Source organism: Marmota monax, unplaced genomic scaffold (assembly GCF_021218885.2).
Source record: "Marmota monax isolate L192 unplaced genomic scaffold, Marmota_monax_Labrador192_F-V1.1 WCK01_AAM20220418_F8-fsc00131, whole genome shotgun sequence".
NCBI lineage: Eukaryota > Metazoa > Chordata > Mammalia > Rodentia > Sciuridae > Marmota > Marmota monax.
Genome location: NW_026693141.1, coordinates 4,341,414 through 4,361,738, shown reverse-complemented (window position 1 = coordinate 4,361,738; position 20,325 = coordinate 4,341,414). Strand labels below are relative to the sequence as shown.

General features: G+C 34.2%; 1 protein-coding gene across 2 annotated transcripts in view; it reads right to left on the bottom strand.

Moving 5' to 3' along the window:
• Tmem209 (transmembrane protein 209) overlaps positions 1-20,119 on the bottom strand; it is a 32,750-nt gene extending 12,631 nt beyond the window's left edge. The window contains exons 1-10 of one of the 2 annotated variants that reach the window (XM_046455121.2): positions 20,008-20,119; positions 18,899-19,035; positions 18,714-18,772; positions 17,704-17,835; positions 16,927-17,168; positions 11,179-11,380; positions 5,394-5,569; positions 4,703-4,774; positions 3,585-3,681; positions 132-257 (exon numbers count right to left, since the gene is read on the bottom strand). In XM_046455121.2, the coding sequence (XP_046311077.1) occupies positions 132-257; positions 3,585-3,681; positions 4,703-4,774; positions 5,394-5,569; positions 11,179-11,380; positions 16,927-17,168; positions 17,704-17,835; positions 18,714-18,772; positions 18,899-19,035; positions 20,008-20,010 (1,246 nt within the window). In that variant the 5' untranslated portion in view covers positions 20,011-20,119. Of the gene's footprint in view, positions 1-131; positions 258-3,584; positions 3,682-4,702; positions 4,775-5,393; positions 5,570-11,178; positions 11,381-16,926; positions 17,169-17,703; positions 17,836-18,713; positions 18,773-18,898; positions 19,036-19,852; positions 19,988-20,007 lie in introns of those variants that run through there. The other variant, XM_046455122.2, reaches the window with a different exon arrangement.
• Positions 20,120-20,325: the final 206 nt, after the last annotated feature.

Below are 20,325 nucleotides of genomic sequence, written 5' to 3'. Positions count from 1 at the left end.
TATATTCAAAACATAAGATCATGGTTACACTTAATTTTTTCTAAAAAATGTTTCTCTTTATTTTTCTTCATTTATAAAATCCCAATGTCATGAAGAAGCTCTCATTTTTTCCCATTCAAGTTAATAGTTACCTTTGATTCTCTCAAACAAGTATTCCTGATTTGGTGTTAGGTCTAGATACTGCACAATTGTATTCAGAGTTGGAATGAGAGGGGCTTTGACCAGGGCAGCCTGTTTCAAGCTGGTAATACTGGCCTCTGTTAAAAACAAAATACAGAGAACACAGATTATTCTTCAGGGGCTCTCAGAATGCTCTTCTTCATGTGTTCAAAACAGCTGATTCGTCACTACTTTCAGGTCTTCACACAAGTCAATAATGTCTTCTATGACATTCTATTGCAGATTTTTGACTGTCCTCTGTAAATAATAACAACAGTAATATCCTCCTGTGTGGTTTTTCCTTTTTAGCACTAATCATTTTATTTTTATTGCCTGTCTCACCTAATAAAGAAAGTTTAAAGAGGGAAGGGATTTGGGCTGTTTTCTGGGCAATTGTATTCCCAATGCATATGAGTATCGATTACTCAAGTACTCAAAAGATGTTGAAGGATAAATAAAAGCAATAATAATTTATCTTAATTTGTGTTATGCACTTTATCTACAATTTATCACTTCAGGCAAGAAGGCCTGGTTAAGGACCCCCCTGCCCCAGCAAAGAAGCAAACAAAATCCATTTTGACAAATCTATAAACAAGTAATATGTAGAAGATTTTCATGGTATATGTATAAATAGACACATGACAGCTTTCAAAATAAACTGCATTAGAAGTTGGCTGTTATGCCAGGATCAGCAGACTTTATGATAATCATTTCTCTTTTATAATAAAAGACAACTAAGAAATGAAATTAAAAAAGTCAAAAAAATTCGAAAATGTCCAACCTTACTAGTAATACCTGATGTTGGGAAAAGGCATTCTTATATATATAAAACACATAAACTGGTATATGCTTTTTGAAAGGAATACTCATTTTGTTAAACAACTCTAAAGAAATTATCTTAAGGAAATGATTTTAAATGTATACCAAAATTTAGGTAAAAGGAAATTCACTACAGTATTACTAATAATAGTAAAACTCTCCTAAATTTTAGATAACAGAGATTTGCTAAATACAATAGATAACAAATGTAAATAAGAAATACAGTCTAGCCATAAAAATAATGCTGGAGAATATTTAACAAAATGGAAAAATATGACAAAACAACATAATCTCTATTTAATTAAAAATATGTTCATATGTATTATATACACATATTTCTCAGTTTCTAAATATGTGCTTTTCACATTTCTTAAATTATAATACAAATTACAATTGTTATATATAGGTAATATAGTTCCTTCGAACATAATAATTGGTTGTGACATAAAAAAACAATTTTTTATTTTTTGTAGTTATAGATGGACAGAATGTCTTTACTTTGTTTATTTTTATGTGGTGCTGAGGATCGAACCCAGTGCCTCACACATGTTAGGCAAGTGCTCTGCCACTGAGCTACAGCCCCAGGTCCCATATATATCTTTTGTAGTCATCAACCAAAGTAATTTTATTTTTATTTTTTTAATATTTTTGAGAGAGACAGAGAGAGAGAGAGAGAGAGAGAGAGAGATTTTTTAATATTTATTTTTTAGTTTTCAGCGGACACAACATCTTTCTTTGTATGTGGTGCTGAGGATCAAACCCAGGCCGCCAGGCGAGCGTGCTACCGTTTGAGCCACATCTCCAGCCCCGTAATTTTATTTTTTAACAAGCCCATCACAGTAGTAACATATTGTGATACATATCTATCTTTATAACTCATAAAGAAAGCTCCAGTGGGGCCTGGAGGCAAATATCTGTAATCCTAGCAGCTTAGGAGGCTGAGACAGGAGGATGGCAAGTTGAAAGACAGCCTCAGCAACTTAGTGAGACTCTGATCAACTCAACAAGACCCTGTCTCTAAATAAAATATAAAAAAGAGCTGAGGATGTGGCTCAGTGGTTAAGCGCCCCTGGTTTAATCCCCAGTACCTCTGCCCACCCCCAAAAAAGGATTAAGCATAAATTCACTAACATTACCAAGACCAAGAAATTATTCATTCTGGCCTTGGAGCCAGAGAGGTCTGACCCCAAATCACTGCTCTGTGTGCTGGGTAATTTATTTAACCTCTCTGGGTGTCAGTAGCCTCATTCAGAAAATGGAGCAATACCAGCTTCCAAGCAATAAGAACATGTGTTAATTACATATGAAATATCTGGATACTGAATAAATACTTCAGGAATGCACATTTCTATTTTTAGTCCAAAGAATAAAGATTGAATAAAAGATGTTCAGTGTAAATGAGTGCTAATGCATAATCCTAAATACTGTATTTCAAGGAGAAATTTAATCTATAGGAGGAGCTGGCTAAAATATTCATTTTTCATTTTGAAATCTAGTTGCTTAATGGTAAATAAGTGTAATATATATTTTTCAGGCAAATTATATCACAAAGTACATTAGTTTGTTATCTATTTATTTATTTAGGTACTGGGGATTGGACCCAGGGATGTTTTACCCCTGAGCTACATCCCCAGCCCTTTTTATTTTTTATTTTCAGACAGGGTCTTTCTAAATTGCTGAGGCTGTCCTCAAACTTGTGATCCTCTTGACTAAGCCCTCTGAGTCACTGGGATTACAGGTGTGTGCTATAATACCCAGAGAGTTTTATTTTTTTGGAACTGGGAATCAAACCCAGATGCTTTACCACTGAGCTACATTCCCAGTCACTTTTTGAGACAGTGTCTCACTAAATTGCTTAGGACCTTACTAAGTTGTTGAAGTTGGTCTTGAATTTGCCACCCTCCTGCCTTAGCCTTCTTAGCTGCTGGGATTACCAGTATGCACCACAGCACTCAGCCTACTTTTAAGTAGTGACTTATGTCCACATAAACACTTGCACAGGGCTGTTCACAACAGCGTTATTCATAGTAGGCAAAATGGAAACAATCCAAATACCTATCAACTAATGAATGAATAAATAAAATACAGAAGATGCATTTTGAATACCACTTGGCCACATTAAGAAATGAAGTACTGATAAATACAACCACATATATAAACATTGAGAACATAAGAACATATGTGAAAGAAACCAGTCACAAAGAACCACACATTGTATGACACCATTTAAATGAAATATCCCAAACAGGCCTACCCATAGACAGAAAATAGACTGATACTTGCAAAGGGCTGGAGAAAATTTACAAAATAGGGGTGACTGCTATTGGGGTGTGGAATTTCTTTTTTGGGTGATAAAATGTTCTAAAATTGATAGTGGAGATAGTTGTATAACCCAAACTGCTGGACTGCACATTTAAAATGTGCTAACTATATGGTAGTCAAATTATATAAAGCTGTTACATTTTTTAAAAAATCATATTATAGTAATTTAGTTTTCTTCACCTGAAGATAACAAAGGAAGTTTTTAATAGGCCATTATAAGAAGGTAGTTTCTACTTGGCTGATTTATTGAAAGTAAATGAAATGCTGAATTCTACTGCACATACCTCCTATTTGTAGCTCCGGACAACCCATTCGTCTCATCTGGGTGCTGACAGACTCAATCTCTTGTACAAGTGGCACCAATATTGTCTCATTGATCCACTAAGAAGAAATAAGGTATATATTTTTTATACATAATTCAAAAATATTTCTCCAATAATTATTTTCATTTTTATAAGCAACTCTTTAAGAATTTTTTACTGGCTTGAATATTAACAGAACCATAAAGTACAGTGAAAAAGAATAAAAGTAGCTGCTACCTGAAGTCTAGAGTTAAATATGCAAATAGATGGGGTTGTGGCTCAGTGGGAGAGTGCTCGCCTAGCATGTGTGAGGCCCTGGGTTCGATCCTCAGCACCACATAAAAATAAATCCATAAAATAAAGGTATTGTGTCCAACTGCAACTAAAAAATAAATATTTAAAAAAAATTATAGTAAATGAATAAAAACTGAGTACAAGTTATTTTGATATAATTCGAGAAGATGGAGAGAAGCTGGATGATTGTTTAAAGATGCAGCAGCAGCCGCCACTACTATAAAATATAGTAAAGCTACCTGTAGTGAAGGAGGGGTTAAGGCACCCATAGAACCTGGAACACACAAGTGCTACAGAGAGTGGGGCAAAAGGACAGGGTTGAAAACAGAAACTAATCCCCTCTGGATATAGGAGAATTGACCTACAGGCCAAAATTAGAGGGCTCTTCTATACAGAAATCAATGAAATTATATATTCTGAAGTATCTTCAAGGATATGTCATCTAAATATTAAATTTTCTGAGGACAAGGTTCCTCTTAATTGTTTCCCTCACAATTCTAGGTACATAATAGAATGACAGAAAAATTTTCTGGAAAATACAACTGAAAAATTGGAAAAGGAAAGAGGATCCTCGTGGTTAAATATACTATTTATCTTCTCTAAATGCACTGATTTACTAAATACGGAAGGAAAAACAATCTCATGAAAACCAACAGCATAAGGTGAACGTCATATTTATTCTTATGTATGTACCATTCACATTATACTTTTAATAACAATTAATGTTAACATTCTAATAATTGACTCTGATAGACACTTTGCATATGAAGTGACAAATATGTCCTAACAGTAATGTCAGAACTTACATTTCTAAACTTAGCTGTCCAAGAATCCATGTGATCAAGAAGTTGTCTATTCATAGTCACTCTTGCCCAAACCTATTAAAAATATGTTTAAGATAAACAGTGAGGAAAAATCTTGCCAAAAATCATTCTTTCCTGCACCTTCAAAAATATTTGAAGTTTGAAAAAAATCTCCCAAAACATCAATATTCATTTAATTAGTATTCCATAATTTAAAACTTATTCTCTCATGGCTATTATTCACACACAAATATATCTTTTAAAGTTCCTTATGTTGGTAAGTTTAAAGAACACTTTTCTTGCTTTTAAGAACAAAATAAAAATACCATGTTTGGTACTAAACTGATAAAGTTACAGAATGCCAAATGTTCTAATCCAAATGTATTTTGAAACCAAGAGTCTGGTATATGTTAAGTACAATTAGATACCTGAGAGGCTTTCTATAATGTAAGTAAAAAAAAATTTTAGGCAGAGCCTTAATGTCAACTATGTGTCATAGAGAGTAAAAATGTACAACATAATTTAGTTTTTGGTACACAAAGTAAAACAGGAGCCTTTCCACTGTTTAATGAGTGCCAGATTTATAGTTCTATCTAGCAAAAGTGGAGATTATAGAAAAAAAAATGATCCAGGAGTAGACAACCTTCTAGCGATCTAGAAATCATAAATATTGTCATTGTAATTTTCCATTTACCTCTTCTGCAGCTTGTTTAGAACTGAGATCAGCTTCATCTTTGTTAGCACATGGGGCCTGAGACCTACAGGCAAGTTGATACTGAAATTTCTTTAAAGTTTGTGCATAATCCCCCATAGAACGACTATAGTTCCAGAAAGTAGGACTAGTAGAAGGAGACGAAGAATCTGGGCTTCCTACAATAAGAAATTGAAATAATTTAAGTCTGTTGTAATTTTTACATCTGACTGTTATCCTCAAACACTGGGCAGTCATGTAGCTAGGCAATGACAAAGAATTAGAAGACAGACAATCATAAAGCATTTCTTCTTCCCTGCTCCCCAACATTATCTTCTCTTTAGAGAGCATGCATTTCTTATGTTAAAAATTAAAAAGGACATTTTCTGAGCATTATCAACTTAAGAACCATAATAATTATAAGTGATTGAAAGTGTTTATATTTGTTGTAAAATTAAGCTTGTTTCATTCTGTAAGACTTTTAAATGATTCAGTGAGAAACAAACAAATTTCTTCAGCAAATAAACAGGTTAAGCAAGTTCTTCACCTGATTTTTAGAAGCCCCTGCTAAATGGAATGACTACAACCTCCTATTAATAGACTACTCTCTGGGCTATGGGCTAAACTTACTCATCCCTGCCCTAACTGTGTTTTATTTACTAGCCTATTTTACTTACCATTCCTGTGTTGATTAAAAGACTATCTGCAGATTACACTTCTATATTTATAACAAAATTCATAAATTTACTTTTAGGAAGTGTCAAAAAATTTACGTTTAGGGGCTGGGGTTGTGGCTCAGTGATAGAGCACTTGCCTCCACACATGAGCCACTGGGTTTGATCCTCAGCACCACATAAAAATAAATAAATAAAATAAAGATATTGTGCCCATCTACAACTAAAAAAATATTTTAAAAAACCTACATTTAGGAATCTACTCCTTCAGAGGCTTAATTATACAGAGTACTCATCACACTTGAGAGTTATAATCAGTCTGATTTCTCAAAAAGAATCTGAGTTCCCTGAGGGCAGGGAATATTTTTTCTCCTAGCACCTAGCACAGTGACTGAATAAATAAGCAAGTTTCCAGTGACAAATATACTAGGGCTTTTTTTTTAGTTCAACAGATATCAGTAACATCAACTAAGAATTTATACTCACACATAAAAATCACAAATAGAAACTTTTTTTTTTTGCCTTAAAAAAGTTTTAAGATGAGTGACTACAAAACATTAAAATTGGTTTTCCTGTGATGTTTATACACACAAATGATGAGAAATCATGAAAGAGAAATGTGGCAACATTTCAATTCACTGTAAAGGCTGGCCAGTTTTGTGCCATGATGAATGTAATGTTTCATGCTGGCATAAAAATTTAGTTATGTGAAGAAACATCATACTTCACGTGAAACTAATTTCCAAGTAGGAAATAGAATAGGAAGGTAAGAAATATGGTCATGATGCAGCATAAAAGGTTATCCTGTTTTGATTAATCATTTTGAGTATTAACTTTAAAAATGATAATCAAGCTTTCTGTGAAAAGCTTGAACTTGAAGGGCTAGGGATGTAATTCAGTGGTTGAGCACTTGCCTAGCATGTGTAAGATCCTGGCCTCAATGCCTAATACCACACAAATATATACATACACACATTTGAATTTCCATCTAGCCTTCTATTAGGCAAAGCACTAATAAAACTACTGAAAATTAAGGTTTTTCTTACCAAAACAAACAAAAACCACACAAATCACTAAGGAACAAGCCTCCAAGCAAAATAGGCAAAAAGACAAAAGTGTCAGTAGTTAACTTTCAAGAACTTTTGAAATAGAGAAACTAAAGACAAGACACTCTATAAAAATCAGACATATTTGAAAAGAACCAAATAAGACTAAAAAATGAAAAACAAAACAAAAACACACCTAACTAAACTTTAAAAATTTTATGACACACGCCTGTAATCCCAGGAGGGAGGCTGAGGCAGGAGGACCTCGAGCTCAAAGCCAGTCTCAGGAACTTCGTGAGACCTTGTCTCAAACAAAAAATAAAAAGGGCTAGGGATGTGGCTCAGTAGTTAAGTGCCCCTAGATTCAATCTCCAGTATGTTTAAAAAAAAAAAAAAAAAAAGATTCAATGAGTTAAAAAACACACAACCAAAGTAACTAAAATAAGTAAAGTAAGCTCAGAGGCAAAACAGAGTTGTTCTTTAGAGAATGCCAAAACTAGTCAACATAAAAGAAAGGAAAATACAGAAATTCTAGTATTTCATTTTGCAACCATCATTGTATTAACCCACTAAGGGAAGCTACAGTCACTAGATGAACAGGAGATAAAAGGATCCAATTTTATATTACCAACGAAGGGACAAAATGCTATCTTGTATCTTCTGATGGGAAACACTGAAAACATGTCACCACCTAAGCTGTATGCCCACCAGAAAATATTTAACCTGAATCTAACAATGAGAAAATGATTATACAAACCCAAATTTGCAAAACAACAGCACAATCTCTTCAAAATGCTAATGTCATAGAAGACAAACATATAATTCCAAAGCAAACATGCAAATTTCTAGATTAAAGAAGACAAAAGGGCCAGGCATAGTGGTGCATGCCTGTAATACCAGGGACTGAGGAAGCTGAGGCAGGAGGATTACACGTTTAAAGCAACTTAGTGAGAACTGTCTCAAAATTTTTTTTTAAAAAAGGGGACTGGGGATGTGGCTCAGTGGTTAAGCCCCTCTGGTTTCAATCTGTGTACCAAAAAAAAGGACAAAAGAATCGTTAATAACTAAATGTAATGTGATCCTTCATCAGTAAAAGAAAAAGTTACAAAAGTCATTATTAAGACAACTGGATTAATGTGTCTATGAGTAAAGAAGTATTTCAAGTATGATAATCATATTGTAGTTATAAAGGAAAATATCCATGTTCTTAGAAGATGCATGTGATATATTCAAGAATGAAGTGGCAGGGGGCTCACAACTTTTTTTCAAATGCTTTAGCAGAAAAGTGTATGTGTGTGGGCACATATGAGTGAGAGACACTGAGCACCTAGTTTCTCACTAATGGAGAAAGGAGTTATGGATAGGGAAAGGGAGGGGCTAGGAGAAACCCTTTGTAGGTGAATTGGAATTAAGGTAAAATATAAGCTATTTTCTAGCTGTATGTTCTAAGGACCTAGAGTACTGATACTCAGTAACAATAGTGGTCACACCAAGAACCTAGCTATTCACTTCTAAATACCATTCTTCACTAAAGAAATTTGGATTTCTGAGGTAAAGAGAATAATCCCAGTACTAGCCAGGGAAAGTAAAGGATGAGTCTGGAATATTTTGTGATACTAGAAACTATCTGAGGGGAAAAAGTACTCAAAGAATGCCATGTCAAAAGATACATAAATGCGGGGCTGGGGAAGTGGCTCAAGTGGTAACACGCTCGCCTGGCAAGCGCGGGGCACTGGGTTCGATCCTCAGCACCACATAAAAATAAAAATAAAAAAAAAAATAAAGATGTTGTGTCCACCGAAAACTAAAAAATAAATATTAAAAAAAAAAAGATACATTAATGGGCTGTGGCTCAGTGGTATAGCACTTACCTAGCATGTGTGAGGCACTAGGTTTGATCCTCAGCACCATGTTAAAAATAAACAAATAAACAAAATAAGGTATTTAAGAAAAAAAAAAAAAAAGAATACAGAAACTAGTTTAAGAGGACCTCACTAGCCAACCTGGGACAATGCAACTATCAAAATAAATGACCTAATTGATGAGAATAAAAAGCATTATCTTTTCTTTTGAAGTAAAATGCTATTTAGTAACTAGAATGACACAAATAAATTTAAAGGTCATAACATAATAGTGTGACTGTACTTACTATCACTGAATTGCACACTTAAAATAGTTAAGTCTTATGTAAATTTTATCACAGTAAAAAACATGAGAGAGATGGAATGATGCCATCAGAAAGTCTCTGTAACATTTAACATAGCAATAATTCATTTAGGAAAGAATATTTAAAGAATAGGTATAGACCTAGATATACCAGGAAAATATTAACCAAAAATATTAATGTTAATTTGTTAATATCAGACAAAACAGATTTTAAGGCAAATATAAAAATAAAAGACACAATTCACCAGAAAATTAACTGTTCTGAATTTATAGGTACTTAACATAATCTCATACATTTAGCAACCTGACAGGATTATGAATATTTTATTGAAGAATATCAGTGGGAGGTTTTGATATACTTTCTTAACAAATGATAGATCAAGCAGAAAAAAATTAGTAAGATAAAGAGTTTTAAGAATATTATCAAGAACCTTAACCAATAAACACATATCGGGACCAAAATTAAGAGACTATGCATTCTTTTGAATACACCCAAAAACCATTTACAAAAAATGGCCACGCTACCACATAGCAACCTAAAAGCAAGTCTAAAAGAAAGAGGAAAAGAAATAAAAAAAGAAAACTCCCAGACATTAATAGATATAGATCAGAATCTCTAGTCACACAGTACAATTAACTTAGGGGGAAATGAAGATAATCAGGTCTCTTCAGGCTTGAAAATTAAAAGTGACACCAATAACACTTGCAAACAACAACAGCACTTCTAAATAAACTTCTACGGGTTGAGGAAAAAATAAAATGAAGTCTGAAAATCACAAACATGTGTAGAGGTTGTTTTGTGTTATACCCTATATCATTTTCAGTAGACTTGAAATACCTTAAAATCTAAAGATAAAAAAGCATGTATCAAAAGTAATAAGATAATATTGATTTGTTTCTTTGACATTTGTGGCATTCTCAGGCAGAATTAAATTAAAACTCCCTAGAGAGATTTCAAGCGACACAAAGAGCCATGGTCCAATAACTTGGCTTCCTCACCATGGCTGCGCTTTAGCACCTAATGTGTTTTCTGTGAAAGTTCCTGAGGGGGAAAAATCATTACTCAGTTCAATAATCTAATTTGGTTTCAAATAATTGACTTTGTAATAATCAAATCCTCTACAAATAGATTAAGATTTGCTAACTTTCCTTCCCTAGATAAACTACATAGGCTTTAAGAAAATAATAAAAGACAAATTTTTAAACGTTCTGAAAAATAGCAGCATTTTTAGGGTAAATACATACTTCTTCCTCAACCTGCCCTGCCACATCAGCATTCCAAAGGATTACCTCAAAAGAGACAAATATTATTTGAATAAACTTTGCCATGCACTGCTTCAAAACGTTATTTTATAGCCTCAACTTTTAATTTTTTTTTTGCAGTACTGGGGATTAAACTCAGGACCTTGCACAAGCTAGTCAAGTTCTCTATTGCTAAGTTACACCCTCAGTGTCCCCCACCCCAGGGTCTTTTGTTTTCTTTTAATTTTGAGATAAGTTCTAAGATGCCCAGGCTGGCCTCAAACTTGTGAGCCTCCCGCCTCAGCCTCCTGGGAATTCGGATTATAGGTGTGTGCCAATAAACCCTGGCCTAGCCTCGGCTTGAAACAGAAATTTTAACTTGCATTATACAAAAAGGCTTTCAACCTTACTGTAGATAAAAGGCTCAAGGCATCTCAAGCTATTGTATCTTAACTTCTTAAAATTTGATGAGTGCTAATTCCAAATGCATAAAATTATTACATATAAAGCAATACAAAATGTGTCTGTCTCTTAAACTACACAAATTATATTAGTAAAAGAGACAAAAATACATAGAGGCATCAAAATAATGAAAACAACACATTAAGGATTATGTACAATGACAACAAAAAATATTTGCATTAGAAATAAATTGTGTACCCAGCTTAACTCTATGCTGCTTCTCTTCTTCACTTCTAAGAAAAGTGTCCAAAGTCCGCAGGTCTGTCATGTAGTCCTCTTTGTCAGTAGGTGAGTTATAGACAGTGGGTGAAGAACGGTATCGAGATCTCAAGCCGCTGCTCTCCACTGGGCCAACAGTGGTAGGGTACGGAGAAGAAGGAGAAGGACTAAAGCCTGCCAACTATACAAAATAAAAAAAAACTTTAGTTTATTTTTCCTTAACTGAAATTTATTTTTGTTGTTATTTCTTTTTTATTTATTTATACTGTGGTTTCAACCTAGGGGTTCTTTATCAGTGAGCTATATCCCAATCCCTTTTGGTTTTCCACAGGGTCTCCACAAAGTTGCCAAGGTTGGCCTTATAGACTCCCAAGTCACTGAGTTATAGGCATGCACCACAATACATGGCTTATTTTTAACTTAAAAGTAACACACCTATTCAATGGTCAAAATCTAGAACATTCACAACACCAAATGCTGGTGAGGTTGTAGAACAATAGGGACTCTCATTCATTGCTGATGGGAATGTAAAATGGTATAGCCACTTTGCAACAGTTGGGTGGTTTCTTACAAAAGTTAAACATCCTCTTACCATACCATCTAGTAATTGTACTCTTTCGTATTTACACAAAACTTATGTCCATACAAAAAACCTGCATATGGATGTTCATAGCAGCTTTATTCATAATTGCCAAAATTTGGAATCAACCAAGATGTCTTTCAGAAGGTAAATGAGTATATTACTCAAGAAACAAGCTATCAGATTATGAAGATATGGAGGAACCTTAAATGCATATTCCTAAGTGAAAGAAGCCAATCTGAAAGGCTACATATGTGTAAGTTCAAATATATAACATTTCAGAAAAGGCAAAATATGGAGGAAATAAAAAGATCAGTGGTTATAAGAAATCTGGAGGGAAAGAGGGATGAATTAAGTGAACTATAGGGGACTTTCTTCTGTATGATGCTATACTGGTGGATATATATGTTATTATGTATTTGTCCAAACCCATAGAATGTGTCAATTAATGTAGGTTCCTCAATTGTAATAAATATGCCACTCTGATATTGGTGAGGGGTATTTTTACAAGAGGAGTTATGGGACATCTCTGTACCTTCCTACCAATTTTGCTGCAAACACAAACTAAAAAAAGTAATAGGTATTTCAAAAAGTTTAATGAAGAAAATAGGTAATATTTATAACCTCACTATCCAGAGATAATTTAACCCTTTCTCACGTTTCTTTTCTATTTTGAAATCTTTAAAATGTACATAGCTATTTCAATGTATTTGTATTTACATAATTAAGACAATACTATTTGGCTTTATATACTTTCTAAAAAAGTTACCCAAGTGTTTCCTGTATCTCTTAAAAATATTATTTGCATTACCATACATTTTAATACACAAATATAACAATTTATTATTATATGCTTATTCTGTATATTTGGATTGTCTGCAAGTTTTGGCTACTGTAAATAGTGTTAATATTGAACACTGTTATACATACATCTTTGCTTGAATTTGTGATCATTTTCTTTAGGATAGATTTCTGAAACTAAATTTATTTGGCTAAAGCATATGAACTTTTAAAAATACATATTCCCACCTATTAAATGAAATGTTACCCTAAATCATGTTCCTATCAGAGAATAATAGATAGGAATACCATATAACTATATGTCTATCAGAAGTACTACTTTAGTTTACTTGATATACAAGAATATTTTGTTATAAATGTACATTTAATTATCATTTCCTTATCCTCACAAAATTAAACACTATAAATACAATTACTAGTCACCTATATTACCTGTTAACTGTTTGCTTAAGTATTGACAATTTTTTCTATTGCATTTCATGATCAATTCGTATTAGTTTATAATAAATTTATTACAGGTCTTATAATTATTTAATGCTGTTCAAAAATAAAAGTGTTAATCCCCTTTCACACTGATATCTCTTTTTTTAAGTTAACATCAATTCCTTTTATATACTATGATTATATCTGGGGTACTATTTTTCTTTTTTTTAGATATACATGACAGTCAAGTATATTTTGACATATTATACATACATGTAGTATAACTTCCCATTCTTAAGGTTGTACCTGATGTGGAGTTACACTGGTCACTTATTCACATATGAACACAGGAAAGTTATATCCGATTCATTCTACTGTCTTTCCTATTCCTATCCCCCATCCCTTCCCTTCATTTCCCTTTGTCTAATCCAATGAACTTCTATTCCCCTTCACCCAATTTATTGGATACTGTTGTATTTAATTGGTCTATTTTTGGTTAAGGGCCCATATACTTAAAAAAGTAAAACAGATGTTATAGCTTTAACATCTATAGGGATATACCCTAACTCTTAGTAAAAACTTTCCTGGCTCCCAGAGGAGCAGAGTAACACATGCCTACAATCCTTGTGACTCAGGAGGACTGCAAATTCCAGGCCAGCCTCCGCAACTTAGTGAGACCCTCAACCACTTATGGAGACCCTGTCTTAAAATAAAAGTAAAAAAATAAAAGGTACAGGGATATAGCTAAGGGGTGAAGCACTGAGTTCCATCCCCAATACAAAATTTTAAAAAAACCCAAACAAAATCTTTCCTGGCTTCCCCCCCACACACACATTAATGTTCTCTCTTCATTTAGCATCTTTTATATTTCATAGTAATATACATATATTTTCATATAGGACCTATATACTTCTATAGCTCAATCTTGGAATGTTTATATTTTTACACAATTATAGGAATTTTGAAATCCCCTTGGATCTAACTGAATAATGCTTTATATGATTATAAGCTACTGATTTTGGATACTTACCTTATATCCAGCTACTTAATGAAAGGGTTTTTTGTTGTTTTAGTACTGAGCATTGTCTAACACTAGTCACATCCCTAGTACTTTTTATTTTGTATTTTGAGACAGAGTTTCACTAAGATGCTGAGGCTGGCCTTGAATTTGCAATCATCCTGTCTCAGCCTCCTGAGTTGCTGGGATTACAGGTGTTCACCACCACACGTGGTTTATAACCAAAGTATTTAATATTAAAATGGATGCTTTTAGAAAATAGTTTTTAAAAATTTAGTTTTGGGTTGGTAGAAGTGCTTGTCTATGAGGTGCAAAATCCTGGGTTTAAACCCCAGCACTACAAAAATAAAGAAATAAAGAAAAGAAAAATTTAGTTTTTATACAGATTCTTGAATAGAATATGCTAATAGAGTTCTTGTTCTGATAGAATAAACCACCTGGTCATCGATTATCCTTTATTTTAGAAAAAAATCAGCATCTTAATATTCTATGAATTTAAAGGTTATTTATGATTTTCACAAATAAATTTGTCCTGTTGTATTTTTTGAGCTTTTAAAGTATTATTTCTGTCCCTAAAGTTAACAGAAAATATAGTTTTTCTAATTCCATGGACTTTGCAAAAAGAAAGGTGCAGTATTCGATGTATTTATCAAGGTGGACTTTTTAAACATTGTTCAAATCTTTTGTGTCTTTATTTGTTGCCTACTTTATTGGACATAGGTTGATAATACTAAAGTCTTCTACAATAATTCTGTTTATTAATCTCTTCATATTTCTGCTTTATATATATTATATACATACATTTTAGTATCTTTATTTATTTATTTTTATGTGGTGCTGAGGATTGAACCCAGGGCTTCGTACGTGCTAGGCAAGAGCTGTACCACTAAGCCAAAACCTCAGCCCCTCTGCTTTATATTTTATGATGCTATATTATTCAACATATAAAGATTGTGACTATTGTATCTTCCCAATGTATCATTTCCTTCATCAATTTAAAATGACATTTTGTCCAATATAATGCATTCTCCCTTAAAGTTATACTTTGATAACATTGCCACCTTATTGTTTTTCTGATACGTCATCATAAAAGTGTAACTTTGTCACTTTTACTATGACATTTTCCTGATATACTTTTTAAGATTTTAAAACAAGAAAGATAATAAGGTGAAAAATCTTAATTTATAATTTTTTTCTATCTAATTTGTATATGGTAAAATGTACAGGGCAGAAAAGATGACTGCAAAAGATTGTGTAGCAAAAGTGAGCAAGAAAAGACTGCTTCATTAAAAATAAACATTATATTGATGTTTTGGTAGGAGGCATCTCTACTACTTTTGTTGTACAGACAGAATATAAGCTGTAATGTACCTGATTTTGTAGCAAAAAAGCAACATTTGACATTTTTGGTCAACTCTCTTAATATAGACTATCCACAGTGAAATTGCTACATAAAGAACCAAAAAGAGGGGCTGGGATTATGGCTCAGTGGTAGAGCACTTGCCCACCACGTGCAGGGGCCTGGGTTCGATCCTCAGCACCATACAAAAATAAATAAATAAAATAAAGATATTGTGTCCAGCTACAACCTAAAAATAGATATATATATAAAAAATAGAACCAAAGAGACATATGGAAACAGGATGGCCCAGATTACATATAATATAAATGAGAAATCACAAGTCAGTGATAATGAAAATAATGTATGAAAATTGGAGCAACATAAATTTCAGCAAAAACAAAAATAAAGGGCTGGGGATGTGGCTCAAGTGGTAGTGTGCTCGCCTGGCATGCGTGAGGTGCTGGGTTTGATCCTCAACACCTCATAAAAATAAAATAAAATAAAGATATTGTGTCCACCTAAAACTAAAAAATAAATATTTAAAAAATAAAATAAAATCCTCACCTGTGTGTTTGTGTGTGTATACATATTTGTGTTTATGTGTGGGGTACTGGGGACTGAACCTTGTAGCAGCGTGCATTACCATTGAACTACATCTTAGATCTTTATTTTGAAATGGGTCTTGCTAAGTTGCAGAAGCTGCCCTCAAACTTCTGATCTAACTGCCTCAGTCTCCTCCAGTTACTGGGTTTACATATACACCACCATACCCAGCAAAAACCCTTAATTACACCACTGAAAGGGAGAAAATCAACTGGCAAAGTAAGGGAAATTTCTAAATTTAGGAAAGAAAAAAACCACAAGAGGACAAACAGAATTGACTATTATAATTTTTAAAATCTCTATATGTATATTTTCGAAAATCCCATAATTAAAATACCAACTTAGAAGGAAAAAATTAGAGGGTACAGATCCAAAGACACGTGGGTAAAGAATGAGAACCTTGCAAAAAATATACATTAAGCTACAATAGACTATTTTCATTTTTCTTATCAGCAGAAATTTATAAAAAATTGATTAACTTGATAATCAAAGGTATGATAAAATGAATACTCTTAAACATTTCTGTGACAATATAACCTGGTACAATTCTTTTGAGTAGCCACCTATTCCCTTTAAATTATCAGGAACTTTATAAACATTTAGTGCAAATTAATAACAGCATTTGTGATAGTGGGGATAGAATCCAGGGTCTTGTGTATGCAAGATAAGCACTCTACCACTGATCTATACCACTAGTTCTCTTTCATATTAAGAGGTTGTTTAAAAATCTTTTGATTAGGTATCAGGATTAAACCTAGGGGTGCTTTACCACTGAGCTACATCCCCAGTCCTTTTTATTTTGAGACAAGCTTGAAACTCAACCTTGCAATCCTCCTGCCTCAACTTCCCAAGCAGTTGAGATTACACGCATGTATCACCATGCTTGGTGGGACTACATTATTTTCAATGTACCTCCCAATTCTAAAATAAAGTGACTGGCCAAGAGAAAAGTGTCATTACCTTATTGTAAGTGCTGACAGGTGAGTAGGTCACTCCAGGGCTGTAAGAACCACTGCCACCTGAGGACAGACCTTGCAGTTGAGGGCTATATCCAGTCATACAGCTGGTGGTGAACTTGGGACTGGTACTAGGTGAACGAGATGGACTATAACTCAATACACTCTGACCCTGAATTGGAGGGGAAGATGGAGAGGGGGGGATTTGGGGAGATGCCAGATCATGTGGAGGAGTAGTCTGTACAACTAGAAGGAGAAGAAAAAAAAAATTTTTATACACATGCATATGCACATGTGCATGCACGCGCACACACACACACACACAAACACATACGTGTATGTATTTTAAAATTTTTTTTTTGTTTTTAATGAAACAGATTTTAAGAAACTCAAACCTCTCTTTCAGGAAAGAAAGCAACAGAAGAATCTGGTTGTTAAATTATATAAAATATTATTACTAAAGGGCACAGATTAGTTGTTTACCCTTTCCAGAGTTCAAAATAAGAAATTGATTTCAATGCAAGATTTAGTCATTTAATTGTAATTGAACAATGGAACAAACTTCCATGACGTTGCTGAATGCCAGTTCCATTCAATTTATAGAAACGGGAACAATAATCATTGGTCTGAAGACAGTTTACTATAGATCTGCTCAATATAGTTGAACCAGAAGGATTTCTAAGTCCCTTCTAGTTCTGAGTCTATGAAAAGGAAAAATTAACTTATAAAAGATTTATTTCTAACCTTATCCTCACCTCTGCAAGAGATATAATATACTCACCAGTTGTTTTTAGCCCTAAAAGTGTTTGTTGTCCAGGGCTAACTACAAGACTTGTTGGGGCCACAGTATATTTGAAGTATCTCCAAAAATCAAATAAGGCATTAAGGCTGAAGAGAGATGCAAGGGCAAGCTCTGGAAAAGAACAATAATTTATTTTAAAAAGGAGGGGGTATATGTTGATGGGTGGGGTGGACAAAAACCCTCCATATTTTAGCACATTAACAACAAAATTGAAAACTACCTGACAACAGCTACCATTTAAGGAATATCTATTAGGTATACAGAATTTATCAATGAGTTTCAAACTATCACTAATCCTTACAACCTTGTATAAGAGATAGCTTTACCCTCCTTCTAATCATTAATCAATAGTCAGAGGCCAAATTCTTTTTTTTTTGGGGGGGGGTGGGGATTAGGGATTGAACCCAGGGGTGTTTTACCACTGAGCCATATCCCCAGCCCTTTTTTTTATATTTTATTTTGAGTCAGCATCTAACTACGTTGCTTAGAACCTTGCTAAATTGCTGAGGGTGGCTTTGAACTTGTGATTCTCCTGCTTCAGCCACCAGAAGTGTTGCGATTATAGGCATGTGCTACCATGCCCAGCCCAAATGACTTTTATAAGACTATACATCTAGTTAGTGAGCCGTGATTCTAATTTAGGTCTGCACATTCCAAATCCTTTGCTCTTTCACTTTGCATACCAGCTCTCATGGCAGATTGTAGACTAATGAGTCCAGACTATGAACTTTACTTTAACATCTATAAGGGACCCTTTATACTCAAGGATTATGGAAAAGCAGACAAAAGAAGAGGAAAGGGTGAGGAAATTAAGGAAAGCATCCAGTGGAGTAGAAATCTGAACTAATTCTTGAAAATGTGGAGACAGCATTTCAGGAGACCAACAAATATAAATTTCAACTTCCCCAAACTTAATATTTTTTCACAGACTCATAATTACCTGGAATTGTATTGTTTATTAGTTTGATTGTTTACTAGAAATTACTTACCAATATACCAGAGGGGCCAGTAAGTCACATTATAATATGAACTAATCAATTTTCCAGTCCTGAAAAAATTAGAAAGTGTTTTCAATTAAAAAAACAAAAACTCCGAAAATCAAAACACATACAAAAAACTATGGAACCAACCATTGGCTGCTTAAATTTTCACCTTTTTTGGCTGATTAACTTACATTTCAGTATATATCATTCCAGCCACTGATACATTTAGGAGTCCCCAGGCTAAAACCACTTTTCTGGCTTCTGTTTCTTTTCTCATCTTGATGGTTCTGTCAATAAGGGAAGCACTAGGGCTTGCCTCTCCTTGCATCTATTCAAAGTAAAATCACAGGAATTAAGTCAAAAGAAACTACTTTTCCATGTAAGAAATAAAAACTTTTGTGTCCTTCATGAAGTAAAAATTGTTCTTTCCTTCATCTTTAAAAATACCTAACCAAAAAATGTATCTAGTATCACTGTATGTAAAGAGAACCCTAAATTACATCTTCTTTGGCACCACAGGGAAATCAAGAGAGAACTGGCTTGTTCTTTCAGAGAATAATTCAATACTTTAGTTAATAAAAATGTCTTTTTTTTTTTTCTAATTTAGGGGTTGGTTATTATGTCTGCAAATATTCCACCTTTTGTTTTTGGGGTATGTCACAAGTACAGCAAGGGTATAGTTTTTTAAAAATTATTAAAACTCAATATACCCCAAATTTGGGAGAAAATATTCCGTACGCCATGTAAATCATGAAGACTCTTTCTTCATCCTAACGCAGAAGCTCTCATTACGTCCTACCTTAAATAACCCTGCACTGGGACTTATATAAGCCAGGGATCTCCATTTTGTGTACTGATAAAGTTGAAGGTTTTACATTAGACGGCGGGTACCTATGGTGTGAAAGGAACCAGAGGAAGAGAGGACAGTGTATTCGGTTTTGTTTCACATGGGGATTTATGTTTCCTTTTTTTTGTTTTTTCCTGCTAAACTCAAACTTAACAGGCAAGTGGAAAACGTGTTCCAGTTACAGGAGTCGTATCCCATAGAGAATACTACAGTACCCTTCCCGCCCTTCAGTCCGCTTCACAACTCCCCAGTGCAAAGTGCTTCCCTCCCAGGATCCCTCAGTACAAACTTTAGTCACCCCTAATGTTTCTTTCCTCCCTTTCACTAAAAGTGATGGGACGCCTAGCAGTATCTTCCCTTGGCTGAAACCCGTGCAGATCAGTAGGCGCGGAACTCCCAAAGCCCGCGTGGACTCCACGTCCAGGAAGCACAAAGACTACCCCAAGAACGCACCATGTTCTTCGCCCGGAAGTCGCGGACTCGCGCCACTCCTAATTGCACATGCGCGAAACCAAGCGCTAAGGCCAAACCGGGAGTCTGGCTGGTCTACAGTTACCGGAAGAACTGGGCCGTCTCTTCTCGCGAGAAGCGGCGGGGGTGGGGGGAGGTGCGGAGGGACCGGGCTCGTGCGTTACCAGGGAAACAGCTCGGATTGGTAGTTACCACTAAGTTGCAGGGAGAAAGCTGAACAGCAAAATTCAGACCAGGTTCTGAAGTCGCAGTAAAAAGTAATAACTATAACAAGATGAATTTTGTATATATTAACATGAT